General features: G+C 36.3%; 2 protein-coding genes and 3 non-coding genes across 6 annotated transcripts; 1 reads left to right on the top strand and 4 right to left on the bottom strand.

The window, feature by feature from the left end:
- Positions 1 to 1,176: 1,176 nt before the first annotated feature.
- Positions 1,177 to 3,939, bottom strand: LOC103937434 (protein CURVATURE THYLAKOID 1D, chloroplastic). The gene is made up of 5 exons (XM_009347377.3): positions 3,740 to 3,939; positions 3,200 to 3,423; positions 1,728 to 1,832; positions 1,557 to 1,628; positions 1,177 to 1,467 (listed from the first exon to the last, which is right to left on the bottom strand). The coding sequence occupies exons 1-5, from the start codon at positions 3,906 to 3,908 to the stop codon at positions 1,396 to 1,398; spliced, it is 642 nt and encodes a 213-aa protein (XP_009345652.2). The 5' UTR covers positions 3,909 to 3,939; the 3' UTR covers positions 1,177 to 1,395.
- On the bottom strand, positions 2,127 to 2,218 carry LOC125476261. Its single transcript, XR_007257562.1, has one exon. It is a non-coding gene; the product is annotated as a small nucleolar RNA snoR128 (small nucleolar RNA).
- Positions 2,318 to 2,410, bottom strand: LOC125476262. The gene has a single exon (XR_007257563.1). It is a non-coding gene; the product is annotated as a small nucleolar RNA snoR128 (small nucleolar RNA).
- Positions 2,887 to 2,978, bottom strand: LOC125476263. Its single transcript, XR_007257564.1, has one exon. It is a non-coding gene; the product is annotated as a small nucleolar RNA snoR128 (small nucleolar RNA).
- Positions 3,940 to 14,407: 10,468 nt separating the features above from the next.
- Positions 14,408 to 19,283, top strand: LOC125476187 (14-3-3-like protein GF14 kappa). Of its 2 annotated transcripts, none has more exons than XM_048581989.1 (4): positions 14,408 to 14,983; positions 15,090 to 15,212; positions 18,504 to 18,620; positions 19,085 to 19,283. In XM_048581989.1, the coding sequence occupies exons 1-4, from the start codon at positions 14,483 to 14,485 to the stop codon at positions 19,103 to 19,105; spliced, it is 762 nt and encodes a 253-aa protein (XP_048437946.1). In that variant the 5' UTR covers positions 14,408 to 14,482; the 3' UTR covers positions 19,106 to 19,283. The 2 variants fall into 2 exon arrangements, with proteins under 2 accessions (XP_048437946.1, XP_048437945.1); XM_048581988.1 differs by having other exon boundaries at positions 19,082 to 19,283.
- Positions 19,284 to 21,688: the final 2,405 nt, after the last annotated feature.

Raw genomic sequence — 21,688 nt, 5'->3', positions numbered from 1 at the left:
ACCACCTGACCCGTTTATCACTCACCCGAATACTAATTTTAACGGGTTGGGTCAAGTTGGGTTGAAAATGCCAGGTCTAGGCAATAGGATTAAGAATTTTGTCCTTCTGTATTGGAGGTGATTCATTAATCAGTTTAAGAAATGATCAACCTCCTTTTTGACAAAAAATGTATAATCTGTACTAAATTCATCTAAAATATGAAAAGAGTAGAGAGTTTAAACCTGAGACGCATTGAGTTGAAAAGTACCATTGAGTTATCCAAAAAATTTTACTTGGGCAATAGGATTAAGAATTTTATCCTTGTGTATTGAAGATGATTCATTAATCGGTTTAAGAAATGATCAACCTCCTTTTCGACAAAAGATGTATAATCTATACTAAATTCATCTAAACTATGGAAAAAAAAAAGAGTTTGAACCCGAGACGCATTGGGTTGAAAAGGAAAACTCTATCCACCGGAACAATTCCACCACTTGCAAAATGATCAACCTCCTTAAGACTGCTTGCAAGTATAACTGATATACAAAATTGCTATAGAAATTCAAAGCTCAAGAGTTACGACATTGGCTAGGACAACATGGTTGACGATGAGCAATTGAGCATAGAACGTTTTGGTTAGTCGTAAAAACTACAAATATATAAAAGCTTAGGCCACAGTTGCACTTGCACAACCAAAAGGGAGCAGAAAAACATGTCGGATCGGAGCATTTAGATTTGGGTAAAAAAAAATAATAATAATGAAAGTGTTTTAAGTTTAGTATAATCTTTTCTGTAGTCTTATTTCTTTTATACTTATTTTACATTTATTAAAAATATTGGAAATAAATTAAAATCTTCTAGTTTCATGCATTTGCAAATTTTTGGCATCTTATAATAAAAAACTAATGTACTAACATAAATTCATCTGCAGAACATATGACCCTAACTCAAGCAAAAAATATATAAATGTATAATACATATACGCGAGTTACGAAACCTAACTAGAACGTACAAAAACATAATATACCTACAAATAAGACAAATTAATAAGTGATTCATGTTGATCATAAAAAAAACAATCTGCCATGTTAGTTGATAAATAAAATGAACTTTTAATATACGATGACTATAAAAATAAAAATCCATAAATGAGGCTTAGAGCAAGAAGATGAAGAACACGAATAACAAAAAAAATATGAAAGAAATAATCAACGAGATAATTAAGAAGAAATTTAATTTTTACTGTAAACCTTATCTGATAATAAAATGATCCCTAACTTAAGAGATTGAACTTATATTAATAAAGTGGACTATTCCTAATATTGGCTAAAAGAAATCCCTATATATTTTTCCTTCAACTCTACATTCATGGTTTTATGCAGCAACAATCTGCACAACGTAACAAGTCCTCCATATCAGTCATCGTCCGAACCCAGAACCTGCTGTTTAAGGACTTGAACTTTAGCAACCAACTCATCTCTGTTTTTCTGCACAAAAATAATCAACATTATATTTTATTTTTAACATGTCTGACCAGCTAATATGGTGACATTTGAAGCTAGAAGTTTATAATTACCTTGAATATCAGATAACGAGAGCTAAACCAGACGGTGTATCCAAGACCAACGACTTCCAGCAACTTCGGGAACTGATTGATATGGCGAGCAACATCAATACCCAGAAAAAGGGCATTAATTCATAGCTGTAAGTCAAGAAATTCACATGGAAAGTATGCTTTGTGACATACCAACGGAATAGAATCAATAGCTCCAACAACAGCTGATGCTAACCACAGGGCAAACAAGGCACCACCACCGTATAGCAAAAGGCTGTATGTATCCTCACTATCCAACTGCAATTAGTCAAAAGAGCAAGCCATCAGTACAGCTTTTTTATTTTCTTTCGGTCGGAAGTAAATCGTTTTTATTGATAGGGTATTTATAGTTGTATTTAGAAACATGGTTCTACCAGCAGTATATACATAATACATGCGTGGGACAATATTATAACTAGTAAAATCATATTCCATACTGTGAATATTAACACTAATTTATGTTCATCGTAAGCTGCTACTTTTTTACATATTATAGACCAGCCAAAGACAAAACAAATGAAACGAAATACTTCTACCAAATCAAATATCGAGTTGCTCAGGTAACCGCTCAGAATCGACATGATTGTCGAAGTTCCACTGAGCATTCTTAGACACTCTAAACTAGTACTGAATCATCATCGCAACCATTCACAAGCAACCAAAGACAAAACAAAGGAAAGAAAGGCAGTCGAGACACAACAAAGAGACCAAATTTGAGTACTGAACCAAATCAACATGCCAAGTTGCTCAGGTAACCGCTCAGAATCAACATGATTGTCAAAGTTCCATTGAGCATCCTTAGATACTCTGAACTAGTTACTGAATCATCATCGCAACCAAAGATCACACACAATTAACACCAAAGAGTTGTAATTTTGAATAGAATAAAGAAACTCGTATAAATAGGGCAAAACTCATACCTGAAATTAGTAGAACAGTAAAACAGAGAAAAGGCTACCACGATTAAAGCAAGTTTTTTCCTTACTAACATGTAAGGATACTAGGGATCCATTGAACCATATTACCATAATATTCAGGTTACAAGAAAATTAAATAAAAAGGTAAAACAATCATGTTAAAGAAAACAAATACAAGCAAGCACATCTTTGATTCTGAAATCCAATTCGATGTTTGACAAGAAAGGTCAGTATCAAAAACCAACCTTTTAGTATACTTCTCAAATTTCATATGGGGAAAATAACAAAAACGACGGAAATGCCGTTTTTAATGATGAAGAGGTACTGAGGAACATTTCTTGCTGAGGTAAACACTCATGAAATCCCTCACCAAACCACCAAATTTAAATACTTAGTCGCTCAGGTAACCGCTCAGATCGACATAATTGTCGGATTTCCATCGAGTATTGTTAGACACTCTCAAGTGGTTACTGAATCATCATCGCAACCAAGTTTTTCAATTCCACAAAATTAATTTTGACAAAATCAAACCAAACAAAAACAAATTATAAAGTTGGATGAATCCTAACATGGGTACAAACCTCTACGTATTTACCGCTATAAACAGAACAGGTTTTGCATCCAACCAATTGCTCATACAGACATTGAAATGCATGTAATACTTCTACTTTGATATATGTACATTCACATCTACAGAAAATTACAAACCTTTAAGTCGAGGTTACTGAAATAATCGAATATCTGTATTTGGCCATCCGCGTCCGCATTTGCATCTTCTTTAGCTTCTTCTTCAGTCCAAGTTTGATTGTACAGATTCTTTTCAGGGGGCACAACATCCTCCAAGACTACGCCGCCGCTGCGCTCTTCGGTAGCATAAGGATTGGGCCCACTTGGAGTTTCTTCTGATTTTGCTGCTCTCGCCAAAAGCAATCCTGCAAGAAAAACACAAATATAATGCTCCCATAAGCAAGTAGCCACAGTCACCGTCTCTATATCAAACCAAAACGAATAATTTCCAAAAACCCCAACATGGACAAAAAAATATAACCCCCAATTGAAAGAACTTCCAAATTCGAAAGCAGTATAAACGAATAATCGATACATTTGAAATTAAAGCAGCGACAAATAAAAAAATGAGCCAAAACCCTAAACCCTAGCTGAGAAATGAAAACAGAGGGTGAATTGGGCATAAAAGTTAATGGTGTTTGTTGGGATTGGATACCAAAGGTTAAGGGATGGAGAACTTACGAGAGTGAAGCCGGAAAGAGTTGAGTGAGAATGGGATTTGTCTGTGAACGAGTGAGGGTTTCGAGCTGAGGTTGGTGGTGGAGTCTGTGATGAGATGGCGGTTGTGGCAGCGGTGGCCGTGGCTAGGGAGGTTGGAGATAACTTGGGGAGCGGCTGTACAGAGCTGCATTTTTGTTGTTGACAATCTGAAGGAGTTGGGTCGGATGCTGCAGCTATATAGGAGGGAGTTATGCTAGGGTTTGGGTATCTGCGCCCAGGCCTGTTTTGGGCTTCTAGCCCACCACCCGCCAATAATGATGGTAAAGATAAATGTACTTGATGCCCCGCCCAAGAAGAGAACCAAGGCCTCGTAGCCCTGCTAAATGGTGATTCAACGTAGATTCTACATCTTGGGATCAAGCTAATTTGGGCGCAGCTTTGTGAAAATATTACAAGAAAGAACACTCGGTTATAAATAAAAATTTATCAAAAATAGCCAAAAAACTAACCTTTAATTTCAAAAAAATCAATTTTTATAAAAACTTTCATACATATCTAAAATATCGCTTAAATAGACACACCTACTCTTAGGGGAATGTATTCAATTGGGATTTTGAGGGATTTTAATTCTTTTAATGAATTTAGGGATATTCAATCAGAATTTTAAGTAATTCTCTGAAATTTAAGGTGTATTCAATTAGAATTTTAAGATAATTTATTAAAATCCTTAGAAATTCGGGTGTATTCAATTATGATTTTAAAGAAGTTTATAAAATTATAGGTGTATTGAACTACTCTTAATTTATATGAATAACTAATTATTAGACTTAAAACTTCTAGTGCTGTAATCTCTCACTAAAAATTTCTCTTTTTCTTTTTCTTTTCCAAACAAAAAGCAAACGTTTTCTATCAATTTTATTTCAATAACTAATCAAGGAAACCATTCTTCCTCACATGGTTACTCGAAAACACTTCAGCATGTTATAAAAGTGAACCATCAAAATAAAGAAATAAAAGTAATTAACTTTTAATTGTCTGAAATTTAAAGAATTGTACGTACAACCAAAATAAACAATAAAATGATCAAAAGAAAATATTTATTCATCGCACCCCAATTTAAAAAGAGTTCTACAAAATAGGATGAATTGGAATAGAATTCCTACAGGTTTGTTTACAATGGTCATTTGAACTACATTTTGAACATTTCCGAGCTGATTTTGTTTTCTCCAAATGATGGGATCTTTTTTTCTTTGAGTCTTCCATATCTTCTTGGTGTAATTGGTGGTAGGATAATTCTTTCAGGCCCATCGTCATGTACTATTCAATCGGTCTAATTACCAACTGGTCATATAGCTTCTGCATACGCAATGATCAAAAAATTCATAGTAAAATAATGAAAATATATAATATGAAATGAAAATCGTCAACTTTAATAAATATTCAACCGAAGGAGAAACTACAAAATCCATTTCCTAGTCAAGTTACAACCAAAACTTAAATTTCTTTGTTTTCATGTATTTTACTAAAAAATAATGATCTACATCATTCAAATTCTCAGCGATAAGGACAATCCCGAGGTTGGAGGTTTATTATGTACAATATTAGCAGGGGACATGAACCTTTGCACAAACAAGTAATTATAGAAATAAATAATTGCACTAAAAAGGACCAATAAAAAACGAAACTGTGATGCACGAACTGCTTTCATATATAGAAGATTCTCAGTATATGAAGAAATGCATATATGTCAATATGAGACAATTACAATTGAAGACTTTAGAGATTCCAAAAAGAGTGCTTTATACCAAAGAAAAATTGAGATAAATAACATTACAAAGATTGACAATACATTTTTTTCATAAATATTCAATTGAAGAAGAAACTACAAAAGCAAAGAGAAATCATAGACGGGGAACAATGCCAAAAAAAAAAAATAAATAGAAAAACCCATTTACACTCACCATCATTTAGAGTTGCACAAGCCTCCACCATTTCCTACTAGCAACTAATACCTTCACTCTCATATGCACAAATCTCCACCATTTCTTTTGGGGGGTGTATTCAATTGGGAATTTGAGATATTTTAATGGATTTATAAATCCATAGATTTTTATGGAGTTTAACTGATTTGTAGAGATTCTATGTAAAATTTTAATTTAATTCCTTCGAAATCTCATGGGGAAATGTGAGATTTGTGGATGCTTAAAATACGCTACAAAATCTCTCCAATTCTCTCTAATTCCTCAACTTTTCCAAATTCTTTAAATTCTAATTCTAATTGAATACACCTGGAATGTTATAAACTTCTTTAAAATTCTTATTAAATACACTCAGATTTCTAAGGATTTTAATAAACTATCTTAAAATCCTGATTGAATACACATTGAATTTCAAAGAATCACTTAAAATCTTGATTGAATACCTCTAGATTCATTAAAAGAATTAAAATCCCTTAAAATTCCCAATTGAATACACACTCTTAGTCTAATGTTTTCTCTAATCTTTCATCTAATAGGGTTTTTACTTTTTAGTTAATTAGATATTAAATTTGAGAGTATTTGTGTCTACTTAAATGAGATTTGGATATATTTGAAAGTTTTTATAAAAACTGACATTTTTGAAATTAAGAGTTAATTTTTTGCTATATTTGATGAATACCGTTAGAAATAGTATATATGACCAACTCGGTTACTCCTTCATCCCCTTAGTGTAGATAATATCGTTTGTTAAAAAAAAAAAAAAAAAAAAAAAGACCAATTCAGTACCTACACTAATTATTCTTCCGTTGTAAGTAAAATGTAGGAATGACAACGGTTCAATTTGGGAACAGAAATGCTATATTCATCTCTATAATCATGCAAATTAACCATTGGTGATTATCCATAACCATACCCACCGGGTAACGGATTATTGGTTAACGGTTTTATCTATCTTCGTCAATACAAAAAAAATATCAATTGACACATTATAATTTAGTAGATATTAATTTCGTCATTAAAAATTTGATGTATAAAGTGATTCAATGAAAGATCTTGTTAAGTATAAAAATTAAAGCATTTAACTTAAAACATTGATGATGTTGGTTGATCTTTGATATCTCTCATAAGCACCACTGAATTCTTATTGATTTTGATTTAAAACTTTAAAACTTTTTCACAAATTGCAACTTTTGTATTTTCAAGGAATGTGTTCGATGATGAATATACAAATATATATATATATGTATATATTGTAACGTCTGGTAAGGGTGGGTTCGAAAAATCAAAAACTGAAAAAAGGGGATCGAAAACCAAACCAAGGCCTAAAAAAAGGAAACCAAAACTGTGAAACTGAACCAAACCGAATCTAGTTGGTTCGGTTTGATTTTTGGGGTTCGGAAACCAAACCGAATCGAAATGTTGTCAAAATGACGTCGTTTTATAATTAATTATAAATTAATGCTTTTATTACTAGAAACGGCGTCGTTTGTTCTCCTTTCAGTCTGAAACACTTGCGTTTGTATTCGTAACCCTAAACATCGATCCCTATATAGCCTCTGCCCTCTAGACCCTCTTCTTCCCAGTTCCCAGCCTTCGCTTCTCCACGCACCCTCTCTCAACTCAGTCAGTCTCACATCTTGTAGATTTGCAAGTGTTGCATCTCACTCTCAGTCTTTCACCCCCCGTGACCTGTGACCCGCAACTCGCGTCTTCCTTTCGCCGTTTCGAGTCTTGACCCACGACTTCCTTTGCAAGGTTAGTCTCATGGTAATTTCTCTCATGTTCTACATATTTTCTTTTCAGCTGTTCCTATGATAGTAATGCTTACTATTGTTGTCAATTAGAAGAATCTGATTGAAATGTTGTCATTGCCGTTTCGACTTTCAATTATCAGTCTTTTGACTACAATGCGTTTGCTTACAATGCTGTCATTGCTGGGTTTATAGCAAATGTGCTGGGTAGAGATGGGTTTGAGTTTTATAGAAGAATACGGTTTGCCAATGTTGTTCCAGATAAGTTTATGTTTCTGTGTGTGATTAGGGGGTGCAGTGGGGTTCTGGAGTTGAGGAAGATTCATAGGTTGGTGGTGAAATTTGGGTTAGGAGGAAGATTCATGCGATTTACCGATGGTTAATGGGTTTGTCCAGATTGGGCGGCTTGAGAGGCTTTGGCGGTGTTTAGGATGATGGGTGAGGAAGGGGTTGTGCAGAGTAGGTTTACCGTGATTAAGGTCGTACTCCTCGTCACTATGTCATGAGAGAGGCGCAAAAATAAAAGGTGAGCATACCAAAGTTTATAATAATACTAATAATATGAAAACTATTTTCTTTCTGAACATACTAACCCCCTGTTTTGAAAACACATCTATATATACTACATAATAGGTTTATTGAAAACTCTAACATGCCAAAAATGTTTGTAGCAATAAAATCATCTTTAAAAGTGGTATCGAAACGCTGGAAGGCAAAACCTAAGAATCTTATAAATCAAAACAATGGTAATATTGTCGCTCGAAGGGAAATCTGTAAAACCTCTGTAAATCACATCAATGTTGTACTCAATTAGAGGTATCATAGTCGCCCGAAGGCAGTACCTGTTCATCACTCGAATGTGAAGTTGTATGACACTTGGTTACGCCAGTGAAGCAACATGATAGACCTCATCACTCGAAGGTGAAGCTGTACGACTTTGGGTTACGTCAGAGAAGAAACATATAAAATCACACACCAACACTAGCCGTGGCCAATGAAGTTGTCCAACATTGGTTTCGCCAATGAAGGTAGGGGTATAGTGTAAATATACTCAACTATGTCCTATGACCGTAGACGTCTACATACCCGTATACCCGTGTTGTGTGGATGTGTTGTATGATAACCCACTAGATAAGTATAAAAAACATGTCTCAAAATCTCATATCAAATCACTGAAGCTCAAAAGCTCAAAGCTTCATCTCATAAATCCATAATATATCATATTCGTAAATCCAGAGAATTTCATATACGAAAATCCAATAATTCATAACCTTTCGTAAAATGTAAATTCGATAAATAATAAATATTGCATAAAAGAAATTTTAATAAATCATAAATTCTTCATAAAGCATAAATCTAAAAATCCGTAAATCATATCATAAAACGTAATCAATTCATGAAATATGAAATGCAACAAGCCTAATGTTTTATAAAAACATGCAATTTAAGAAGGGGTCCACTCACAAGTATTCCACTACAGGAGAACCGCTCGAACTAGGGAGGACTGGATCACTTCCAATCGATCCACCTAAGCACAAATAGAGACCATTTAATAAAACTCTGCTAAAATGATAGAATTTGGAAAAACGGACAACAGATTCAGATTCGACACGTCAAACAACCTAAGGAAGGACCTCGGGTTCCCCCACAAGCCATCACAGGGTTGCGACCCAGAAGGCCACGTGTTACTGCATGCATCGAGTTGGGTGGCCGCCGTGGACGGCGTCAGAGCATAGTAACTCCGACACAGATGCGTGTGCTCCACACGCTGACCATGGAAACTGAGATTGGGTCTAGGTTGGGTCAAACCCAAGTCGGAGCTGGGTTAAGGTTAATGGGTTGGGCATGGGTTACTGGGTTAATGGGCCGACTTATTGGACTGGGTTATATGGCCCAAAGGTTTGGGCCAGATTTCAGATCAGATTTGGGCCTGGTTTTGGTTGCAGGTCGAGTTTGACCTGATTTCAGATCGTGGGTTGGCTGGACTCCACAAAGAAGAAAATCGGTGCTTGGAGAGCTTCGATCAAGCTCATTTCTCCACAAAAAATGATGTTTTACCTATGAAAATGAAGTTGGGAATGAGAGGAATAGATTCATACCAAAAAGAGGCCAAGTGGTGGCCATAGTTGGTCAAAAAATGCCTGCAAAAGTCGTGATCCTCGCTGGAAAACTCGGGAAGGTTCTCCTGGTGGTTTCTGCATCCAAACACTACCAAATTGTCTCAAAAACTACCTAATCGTAGTTCTAAAAATAATCTATGAAGATTTAGAGTGGTTTTTGAACTTACCTCGTTGGGGACGGTGATGACTCGCTGGAAAATCCCAAGCACAGTGAATGTGCTACAGTGCCGAGAAAGAGAGAGAGAGGGGTGCCTAGTCAAGGATAAGTGGTTGTTAAAAGGTGGTGATCAGCTTTAGCATGACGGGGAGTGTGGTGGAAGCCTTATCGTGGTGGTCGTCAGAGTGGGGAAGCCAGTGGTGCTTAAAAAGGCACCCTAGAAATGGGAGACTCACCACATGTCAGCCAAAGACAGGCCCAAAGTGGAGAAATATCTCCAATTGTGAAATTACCAAATTGCCCTTGGTGTTCAAAAATTCATAGAAGTTTTGTTTTTAAGTCCGAATTCGATTTCGTTCGCGCCTTCATATCGACTAATGCTATAAAAATAAAATAAAAGCAAAATTCCAACATGTCAATGATAGGAGCATATTCATGCGACTTAATTAGCTTGTTCTCTTGCATTTATGTTGTGTTTATTTAGTTGTTTTAGTGTTTAAGGCCACTTTTGTGTATTTTCAGATTATAAGGCCAAAGTGTGCAAGAAGATGCAAATTGGAGTCTTTTGGAGCGAAAGAGGAACGAATGAGTTGAAGACTTGAAGAAACGACGAAATCCTACTCCAACGATGAATTCTTACCAAAACGAGGAATCCTACTCAAACAAGGTTTCCTATTTTAGGAAAGTTAACCCTAAGTTTCCCGTTTTGGTAACCTTTCCTAAACTTAAACGTCCGTATATTTCTAGCCACTTTGACGGCCTTATAGGCACTTTAGGACACAAAACCAAGGCCCTAGCCCTATTTCCCTTCCTAGCCGCACCTTTATATTTATGTTTTAATTTTCTATTTTCGTAAGCCTTTGATTTAATTTTAAATAAGCTAGGGTTAGTTTTCTGAAATCATACATTTTCCTAACCCTAGCCGCAAAACCCCATCCTTTTAATTTCTGATTTAAATCCCTTATTCTAGCAGCCTTTAATTTAATTTTAGTTAATAAAAATAAGCTAGGGTTTGAATTTCTTAAACCCTACACATTTTTACAATTTAGCCGCACCCTAGGGGGGGTTTTAGTGGATTCCTTTCAGCCACAAAAACAGGCAGCCACCATCCCATTTATTTTCTTCCTTGGGCGGTGCATTCCATGATTTTTTTTCACCCTAATTGACCAAGCCGCAACAATCATATCCCATATATATTAATCAGCCCATTATCCCATTCTTCTTTCCCCCCTAAGCCGCAAGCCATTCCCTCAATTCCCCATCAATCCGTGCATCCATTTAACAACCTAATTCTCCCATTCTACAAACCCTAACACACTTTCACCCTAACACAATCAGCCACCATATCATTTTTTTTATTGTTCTCAGCCGCATTTGTTTCCCATTAATTTCAGACCTTCACACCATATTCACTCAATAATCCATGCAAAAACCATATCCCATTTTTACTAAACAGCCGCACCCTAATTCATCTTCCCATTTTCTCATCAGCCGCACCATCTCCCCCTCCAATTCCCATTATTGCCGTGCCTTCTGCATCACTCCACCACCTTGCCACACCACCACACTTCCCTAAACCCATCCCTAAACCAGAAAATCACCCAAAAACACAATAAACCTTCTCTGCCGCAGCAAGAAGAAAGGAGGAAGAGGACTTTAAATCGCGCAGAAATTCAAGTGGATTCGTTGGGCGTTTTAGGTGTAATCAATCCTTTGTTCTTTATGTTTAAATTCAATTGTATTTCTCTTTTTGCGAACATGAGAGGCTAAATCCCCCTAGTTAGCTAGGGGGTGATTCGAAACCATGGTTATATTTGCAATATGAATTGATTACTTTTGGTTGGAATTTCATGAATGTTGGATTCAATTCATTTAACTGTTTGATTGATAACTTGTTTGTGTATGTTTATTGAGAGTGCACGCTTAATGTTCATGCATGAATTTGACGCTAGAATATAAGTGAGTTTCACCTAATAGTTATGAACTTATTTTCAGAAGTAGTGGAGGTTGCTTATAAACAATCGCGTTAAATAAATTCTTGGCATAAGTTTCATGCAATCATAGTAACGAATGCCTCGTCAATACTTATAGTTTTCATGATGCTTAATGATTCTTGCTTGTATCTCTATTATGCAATTCATGTAGGGAACTTGTGGGGAATGCTTTGGATTGTCGCATGCAATCATCCAATTCATTAACTTAAGGAAAACTTGACGGTTAATTTAAGCGGACCTAATTAACCCGGGGTGTTGAGTTTCATAATTTATCGAAAGACCAATTGAAAATCATTTTGTATGCAAGTGTAACATGTGTGGAGAAGAACCTTCTAGCTAGCATTCATTCCATATTTCATCACATTCATATTTAAATTCTGCCTTTAAATTACAATTTGTGCATTTAATTTATTTTCGTCAAAATCTCAATCCCCTTTACCTTAGTGTCTAATTTAGTTAGAAAGTGTCTTAATTTGTGTTTATAAGTGTTTTGTATTCTTTGAGTCTTTTGATTTGTTTGTGTGTTTTTATTGTTAGTTTTGCATTCTTTGAGTCTAGTTTAGTGTTTCAAACTTTATTTTACGTTTTTGAGTCAGTTTCCAAGTGATTTTGCAATCCCTCCTAATCCCCGGTTAAGAACGATCCCTACTTATTTATATACTACAATTGTCACAAGAGGGTTTTAATTTGTGTGCTTACTTAGTTCGCATCAGTCAACGAATGAAAGTCAACATAAGTGAACATTTTCGTCAGTAGGGGTATTTTTGTAATTTTACACGTTAATTTTAAAATGGGTTGTTACATACTCCATTGCCTGCACCTTTGGAGGAAATAAAAAGAGTAGCTTAGAAAGGAAATGGTGGAGGAAATCAAGGGGGTGATGGATCGGAGCCTCCGAGCGGTGGTGGGCATAGACTTTTAGTATCCTGGCAGGCGATCATGTCGATTGTACGATTGCGGAACCAAGAGGTGTAGCTTGGGGAAGGCATGCGGTTGGGCTTGGAGTTGATCAGATAGGTCAGGATAGAGGTGGTTATGGTTTCATGATGGCGGGGAGAGGTTAAGAGCAGAGGAGGAGGACGACGAAGACATTTATGGTGAGAGAGGGTGGTGGGTTTGGTGGTCATTGCTTGGTGGGGGGTGTATGACTATGGCAATGGCATTGTGTGCTTTTATAGCATTTTAGGTTGATGGTTGTGTCACAATGGGACTGGGGGTGTGTGTCGGGTTTTTGGGGAGGGGAAGAAGATGATGAACAATCATCTTCTTTATAGGAAATCTTTAAGGAAAGGGATCCCTTTTTTTTTTTTTTTTTTTTTTTTTTTAATAAAAAGGGGATTAGTTGTCGGGTCCAAACTACATTGAACTTTAACAATCCGAACTGTTTATTTTTCAAGTTGCACCTCATAGATCATCCTTGCAAAATATTAGCCAAATTGGAAATGTTTAAGACATCTAATTGGGTTCAAAGAAATTAACAAGTACTTTGTTATATAAGAAACAACGAAATTTTATCTTGATAATTAAATAGGCAAATGGTTTCAGATTGAATTGAATTTTTGCAAGGATGATTTATGAATCGAGACTTACAAAATAGATAGTTCATATCTTTGAAGTTTGATATGGAGTGAGTCTCACACCTAATCCCTATTTTTTGGAATAAAAAAAAATGGGGATACCATAAAGGGCTTGCTTCTTTATATTCTTTTTTATTTTTTTTAAGTTTTTAATATAAAAAATAAAAACTTTTTATTATTTAAATATTTTTTAATCCACATGGTAATATTTAATTAGACTTATGAGATCCAGTTATGTTTCATATTAGCACATAACAGAATTTTTGACAAAATTGTGACATAATAACCATATTAATTTGCGACACTCATTTTCAGAGATTATATTAATCGATTTTCAAGTTTAAGGACTATTTTGATATGATGGTCAATTTCAAGTTGGCCGTCACTTGCTACTATTAAGTAGATTTTTAGGATTGGTCGGTTACTACATGAGATTTGTCAGCAGGTCTTTATCCCCCAAGATAAACATCCTATCACTTTTCTCAGCAGGTCTTTATCCCCCAAGATGAATTTCAAGCAGGTTTTTCAGATTCGTTTTTTTTTCTTTTAAACACCAATTTTCAAGTTTATTAAAAAAATTCGAACCGCAGCTGAACAGAACCGTGAAAATCAAATCAAAGTAAAATGGAAGAAAGCCGAATTGCACCGAACCGTCTATCGAGTACTAATTTCTGTTTTCGCAAAAAACTGAACGGAATGAAATCCAACTTGCCCCCTGATCGGAACCAAACGAAAACAACTGTTACCCGTAACGAAAGTCCATTCGGCTTTTTGTGGGCCTCTAGAAACTTACGATTGACAATACAACGACCTGGCTTCCCGGCCCAAGCCAGCCGTCGCCGAAATTTCACCTTTTTCCGGATCCAACCATGCTCCCACGTTCTATCCTCTTCTCATAATTATGGTCCAATCAGACAACCGCAAACCGCTCCTACTCCCAAAGCAACACCACTCGCCGCTCGCGTCCCATAAACGACGCCGCTTAACATTTCAAACAATCCCCCAGCAGCGAGTATCCTACAATTTCGTACTCGCAGCAGTAGGCTAAAGCCGGCAACAATCAATAATCGCACCTTTCTCAACCAAGTTGTTCAAAATCAAAGGAAGGGAATCTCAACTCCTCTCGCTCCCCGTCGCTCTCAACTCTTCCTCCTCTCTCCAACTCTCTCACAGCTCACCTGCTCCAATGGCTTCCGCCGTCCCTGAAAATCTCAGCAGAGAACAGTACGTGTACCTGGCGAAGCTCGCCGAGCAGGCCGAGCGCTACGAGGAGATGGTGAGCTTCATGGAGAAGCTTGTCGTCGGCTCCACCGCCGCCGGGACCGAGCTGACGGTGGAGGAGCGCAACCTGCTCAGCGTCGCCTACAAGAACGTCATCGGCTCGCTCCGCGCCGCCTGGCGCATAATCTCGTCCATCGAGCAGAAGGAGGAAGGCCGCCGCAACGAGGAGCACGTGGCGCTTGTCAAGCAGTACAGATCCAAGGTGGAGACCGAACTCTCCGCCATCTGCGCCGGAATCCTGGAGCTCCTGCAGTCGCACCTTGTTCCTTCGGCTACCACCGGAGAGTCCAAGGTCTTCTACTTGAAGATGAAGGGAGATTACCATCGGTACCTCGCCGAGTTCAAAAATGGCGACGAGAGAAAGACCGCGGCCGAGGACACCATGGTTGCCTACAAGGCTGCTCAGGTACTCGACTTAGCTCTTTCCGTTTTCTCCTTTTCGAAATTCAGTTAATTATGAGTTTAATTTAGCTTAATTAGATTCGATTTGATTGAATTGGATTTGTATTAAGGATATTGCGCTGGCTGATTTGGCGCCTACGCATCCAATAAGGTTGGGGCTGGCGCTCAACTTCTCGGTGTTTTACTACGAGATCCTTAACTCCTCGGAGAAAGCTTGTAGCATGGCTAAACAGGTTTGGACTTCTTATGAAATTGTTCAAGTTATTGGTTTTAAAACTTGTAATTCTTTGTTTGGATTTTTCTAATATTTGATCATGTGCTTAAAAAAAGGGAAACACCGGAGGATGTTGAATTCGAGAATGCGAGTGAAAACTTCGATTGCGTTTACCTGTCTAGTTATTTGTTTGTTTGGAATTAAGGCACCTTCATTTGCATGGAGTCGAATTAGCAGTGGAAGATGCAGACTACAATAGTTTTATTTACAGTAAAAATCTTTCAGTTAGCTTATGGAAACAGATGATGTAGTTTTATTTCTGCTCTATGAGTGCTACAACTGCATGCTAGTATGGACAGATTGACCAGGCATTAACGTTCTTTCCATATTTTGAATCTCAGCCACCAATTTTTTGCATTTGTTTAAAAATGAGAAGGATATTTCTCTTGATGGGATAAATTTTTAGTAGTGATTTATAAAGCTCCAGCCTGGCCTCCTCCATGACCTTTAAATTTCAAAAACCTTGTCAATATTTTCGTTTTTCACATCCCCATATTTTCGCAACAATCAATCATTTTCGTGCATCCTTTTTTATTTTTCCGGCTATTTTTCGGCTGTGAGATCACCATGATATTTTATTTTTATTCTGATAAAATTGAATATGAATAATGTATCGCCAAAATCTCCCAAACTTCCTCTATATCGCCAGTTATCACACATCAGTCTGAAATCTAAAATCAGCACAAACACCAATACGAATGAAATGATGGATTTTCGAACTGCTCCCACCACGTAATTACCCTTTGAACGCCTCTTCCAACTGTGCTCGTGCACATTTGTGTCATTTATGTTAATTGTATTTTATTTGTTGTCAAAGCATAAATAGGCTAGCGGATGAGTGTTCTAGCTAACCAATTTATGGCTTAATCTACACATTCATGATTGTTAATCTAGACACATATTCTTGTCTACTTATTAACTGCTATTTAGTATGCACATATACCACATAGGTCCCCATACATTTGCTTATTAACTGTTATTGTGGTGTATTTGATCAAATTTCAATAAGTGGTAACCATTTTCTAAGAGTACTTGTCTGCACACATTGTATTCACTCAATCTTTCAAACTCACCATACAATTTAGTTCCTTATTTTTTTTGTCCATAGAGTTTCATTGAAAGTTTCCATTTCGTTCTAACAATTTCCACTGGTTCTCTTGAATTCTTACTGGTATCTATAATAGATGTTGCCAATGAAATTTCATGTTGTGGACCTCTGATATTTTCATTGGGGACAAGGTCTTATATATTTTTATGACTAAATAAAAAGATATTTAAGACCTTGGCCTCGTCAATATTTGGTGGTTCTGGCATGTTTTGGGTGGAAAGAAAAATTGCATACAGAACACATTCTGGGATAAGGCATTATAAATTAGCATTTTTAATTTGGTATAAATTAACTCAACTTCTTGTGAGAAGCATTATGACATTAGCTCATCAAGAGTGGCTACGAGTTGGTTGTGATTATTTATAGTATCTTCAGTATTTGCTGCCTTCAACATATTATGATTATTACTTTGGTGACATGAAAAGTACATTTTGTATGCTGGAGGCTAATGGTGGTTTCCAAGGGTTGCATGATTGAATTTATTCATCAGGTGAATTTCTCTTATGTCTCTCGAGTTTCTTTTGCTTGCATTTTCAGATGGATGATTGAGAATTATGGGTCTATAGGTAGGAAGAAGGAAATATGTTAACTAGGGGAACTAGAAAGAGACCAACCAGCTAGGAAAGAAGCTAAAGTTGATAGTTAGTGGCGCCAGCTATCAAGATCAACCAATAGCAGGATGCGCAGATTGTATTGACTAGGAGTAGAGTAATTATGCAGCAATATCAATTTTGCCCATTACCCTATGTGTGCTCACCTATGAGACATACATGCAGCACACAAATTATTGCATGGACTTTACAGTATGTTAGTATGGTCAATGCTCTGCAGTGTTCCAAACCTTTTAGAAATTGGAAATCTGCATCCTTGTGTCTGTGAGTGCAAGGGGGTTTCATCTCAATTGAGTTATATTCTAGTTATTTGAAAGTGAAAAGGGGCTAATTAATAGTTTCAAAATTTTAGAGGGAAAGTACAAGGCTGAGCCAAATTACATTTTGTCATCAATTGAGAGACAACTTAGGGTGCTACCTAATAATTCCCCCCAAACTACAATGGTGAGGTGCATATGAAGCCCTTAGTGAAGAAAGAAAAAAACTGATAGGTCGGAGGAACAAACCGAAACCCAATGACTCTCGTACATGCTTGCAAAGAAGTGATGAATCAAGATCAATGGGCTTGGTCCAAGTTTGGAAAACAGGACCCAAAGGCATCTTTGTGGCATTGAGGTTGTCAAACTGGAGCTAATGAGAAAGGTGGATAATCCAAACAATCTCAGCCCAAATTTGAAAGTGAGTAATGTACTTGAACAGGAGACGGTAGGCTATTGTTTTGCACTACAAAAAATCAGGTTGGAACCCAAGAAAATACAGAAACCAGAAATTGCATATGGAGACAACCAAGCCCATTCAACATTAGAGAAAGCATAAACAGCTAAAGTAGAAGATAGTCAAAAGGCTAATATTACATCTGGAGTTGCTTTGAGACACTGTAGAATGTGTTTTTATCCACATGATGTGGGATCCATAGTACACTCACAGATTGAGCGGCATGATGAACTGCATACTAGGACAATTACAAGCATAGATTTTGGTCGTTACTACTGTGTACGGTTTTGAATTTTTCTTTTTATTTACGGATCTCTTCCACCAAGGCCACCGGATCAAGTGGTCTGGCCTTTGAACTTTCATCCAACGGCCAAAAATTATTAGAGCTTTTAAAGGATCAAAACAGGTGAGCCGTTAGATGAAATTTCAAAGGCCCGGATCACTTGATCCGGTGGCCTTAGTGGAAGAGATCTGGAGAGGATCTCTTCTATTCATCTCAACTGGGGTTACATATATTAGTTATAGTCATGTGTAATGGCCGAATTAGTAGTTAGATGGAAAAATAGAGATTAATTGAAAATTATAGGAAGGTGTAAAGATTTATATTATAATTACACATAAAAGTTTAAACGCAAGGTACAAGAGCTAAAGCCAAAATACATTTTGCCAATCACGCTAAGAAGGCTACCTAATGCCCTGTTCTTGGCTTTATTGTCTGTACCTTGGTAACTCTTTATACTCGAGGGTGATTCAACATATCAGCTTTGCTTAACATGAAAATCTTTAGATTTTTTAAAATACTATTTGTTTTATGCAGGCTTTTGAGGAAGCTATTGCTGAACTTGATACACTGGGAGAGGAATCATACAAGGATAGCACTTTGATTATGCAACTGTTGAGGGACAACCTCACTCTTTGGACTTCAGATTTGCAGGTCAGTGCTACTTTTAGATGAAATAATGAGTATTTTCTTCCATGATTTATGGAAGGGGGGATGCTCACGACAAACATTTCTTTTCTATAATTCGGCTAGTAATTTTACTATTGAAAAATAAATTGTTAAGAAAGAGCAGGTAGAGCATCATCAGAGTATGTTAATCCTCTCTTGAAACCTCAACGTCAAATGTAGAGTATCATGATGTACAGTTTGAAAGTTCATGCATAAAGTATAACGTAAATGTGGTTTTAACACTCCATGTAAATAAGAAATAAAAAGGATTTGCTTCCAATGCATGCATGTGGATCCTTAGTTCGCGATTTTAGCAATTAGCCGTGGTACATGCCCAGTGATCTTATAAGGTTTCGTTTTAGCTTTTTAAGCCTAAAATAGTTATTTAATTCTTAATCGATGTTGATGGTTCTGATTTTTCTAAATACACTGTGTGGGGATTCAAGCAGGAGCAGATGGACGAGGCTTAAGCACGGGATTGTTGTGCTCCTTGAGGGAGGTGGGCTTGAATGTCATAAATATTCTGTAATCTGCGGACAACTCTATTTACATTGATGTCCTTATGTGCATACCATGTGCTCATGTTGAAATGTTTCCTTATAATTTGTTTGGTTTGGTAATGAGAGTGGTACATGATGATTCCTAGTACCTTTTTTTCCCTTAATCAAAGATTACTGGTATTTTCGTGCCGCGATTTTATGGTATATCGTCGGTCGGAATAGAATGTCGACCATTCTGAATATGTGAGCATCAGCCCAAAACTCTTATCTCATCAATTTAGTTGCCTTATTTTGAAGTTGTAAAGTCGTGTCAACCAAATAATTTTTTCCTGTTGCTCTCTTTCGTGGAGAGACATGGCACAAAACGAGCGCAGTAGTGTTCTTGGATTCATATAGCCGATCCTATTTAGTGTGATAAAACCTTATTGTTGTTGTTGTCGTTGCTTTCTTTTGTGGAGCCTGAAAATGTCTCATCACTTTATGAAGCTGCTTGTTTGATTCTATTTAGGATGATTTTCATTTGAGAAATGGACGTGTGGAGATGGCAGTTTAGTCATCTCATGCTTGTTTCTAACCACCACAATTCAACAATGTTCACTTGCCATTCGGTACCATGGTTCGTTAGTATTGTTTTTTACTCGAAAATTAGAGGTCTTAGGTTTGACTTTCTTAGATGGCAAGTTTGGTAATAATTTTGATGGCTGGGACGTTGTGCGGGTTACTTCAAATTCTCGACTACACTTTTTACCCTAATCAATCTTTTACCCCTATGGTTGTCCAACTTTGCAAACAAAACACCGTCTAAGCACCTCTCGGTCCTACCCCTCGTGTCCGATGGTCTATACTGCACAACAGAGTTTCTTGAACATTTACGGAAAATTTTACCATGCTTTGGTGTACCTCAGAACATCTTGATTGGCAAATACGAAAATCTTGTCATGAATGATGAATCTTGTAGGAATTGTAAACAGCTATAACTTCAAGAAAACCACACCCATCATTGAAAACCTCTTCTTTCACCCAAAGCAATCAACTTCACAAGGGCTCAATCTACGCATGATTAGGGTTACAGCTCAAACTTGTGCGTAATCATTTTCATTTGGTGCCTCTTGGAAATCTCATTCGAAACTTAATAACCGAATTTGACCGCCAGCTCCTGTTATGGTCCATGTCTTGTTATTCCCTCATCAAACCAATCATGCTTTGTACATCCAAGTTAAGCTCAAGCCATAAGTAGACCTGACAATTTCTCACACGATCTGTTAACACGACATGTAAATGACACAAAAATAACGGGTTTCAAATCAACATAATAACTAATCGGGTCGTTATCAGGTCACACAATAAGAACTCGTTAATAATGAGTCCTTAATAGGTTTACATGAGCGTGACATGCGGATAACCTGTTTTGACACGTTGAGAAAAAAGTTATTTTGATGATTTTAATTTTTTAAACTACTAAAAATACTTACTATAAAATACAATAGCCATAGAGTATATGTATATATTGTATATTAAATATGTATTATTGTATTATTATTTTATTTAAACTTAAAAAAAAAATTTAAGTTTTATTTATTTATATTTTTAAAGTATACTATAGGCCAAGATTGAGAATAAAAAAAATTATAAAACACATTAAAAATAAAATATCAAGTAATTTATAAAATACCAAACACATTAAAAAATTATAATAATTAATTTACAAGTGCAAAAAATGTGAAAAATGATCGCATCCTCTAAGCTTTGAGGATGGGTACATTGTTGTTTGAATTTTCAAAACCATACAAACCCTCATGAATAATATTTTTAAGGGAGTTCAAAATAAATAAAATTCATAATCATTAATGTACAAGTTTAAAAAATGTAAAAGCATATACAAATGCAATTGCATCCCCTACGCTTGGACGATGGTTACACGATCATTTAGATTTTTAAAACCCTCAAAATCTCATGAATAGTGTTCTTTTAAGTGCAAAATTAATATATCAAGCCAAGGTTCCAATACCATTTCTCTTAGTGATTGATGAAAATTGAAGGGTTTTATTGTAAAAAACGTGCAAGGTTCCTCAACCTTGAAACGTAACTCCCTTCATTTTGCATATCCTTGAACATTTGGTGTTTCATAGTAATGTCCATTCTTATTCCCATCCCATTCCCTCCCCTTTTCTCGCACTTTGTTTTTTGTCTTATTATCTCTATAAAAAAAAAAATCAATATAAGATGTTGACACGGCTTAATTGTAACCATTCAAGTAGAAGGGGAGGGAAGGGGAGAGAAATTAGGAGGGGAGAGAATCCTCCTTTTCCATTAGGCTCTTATTTTGGGTATACAAATGTGACGACCAGTCCCTAATTTTCATTCTAATTTCCTTCTTGTTTGTGTAATTTGACGTTTTACCCTTTCTGGGAAAAGTGTAATCTAACGTGGACTTTGTTTTTTTACTGTTATTGTTCTTTTTATTGTTATTTCTTTTACCTAGGTTTCGAACTTAAATTGTACTTGTCGTTAAGAACGCGTAAGCATGTGTTAGACTAGAATCGGATCTATAAC

This window comes from the organism of the source record quoted next, unplaced genomic scaffold (assembly GCF_019419815.1).
Source record: "Pyrus x bretschneideri cultivar Hongxiangsu unplaced genomic scaffold, Pyrus_bretschneideri_v1 Contig18, whole genome shotgun sequence".
Classification (NCBI taxonomy): domain Eukaryota; kingdom Viridiplantae; phylum Streptophyta; class Magnoliopsida; order Rosales; family Rosaceae; genus Pyrus; species Pyrus x bretschneideri.
Note: the sequence above shows the minus strand (reverse complement) of the source record. Positions and strands in the feature narration are given on the sequence as shown.

Bases quoted from the DNA above. Each gene is read 5' to 3' on its own strand.
- LOC103937434 (XM_009347377.3), bottom strand. From the start codon at position 3,908: ATGCAGCTCTGTACAGCCGCTCCCCAAGTTATCTCCAACCTCCCTAGC. The intron at 1,629-1,727 runs GTATGTCACAAA...CATATCAATCAG, and splicing joins CTATTGATTCTATTCCGTTG to TTCCCGAAGTTGCTGGAAGT. The intron at 1,468-1,556 runs GTAATTATAAAC...ATTTTTGTGCAG, and splicing joins CTCGTTATCTGATATTCAAG to AAAAACAGAGATGAGTTGGT.
- LOC125476187 (XM_048581988.1), top strand. From the start codon at position 14,483: ATGGCTTCCGCCGTCCCTGAAAATCTCAGCAGAGAACAGTACGTGTAC. The intron at 14,984-15,089 runs GTACTCGACTTA...ATTTGTATTAAG, and splicing joins TTGCCTACAAGGCTGCTCAG to GATATTGCGCTGGCTGATTT. The intron at 15,213-18,503 runs GTTTGGACTTCT...TGTTTTATGCAG, and splicing joins CTTGTAGCATGGCTAAACAG to GCTTTTGAGGAAGCTATTGC.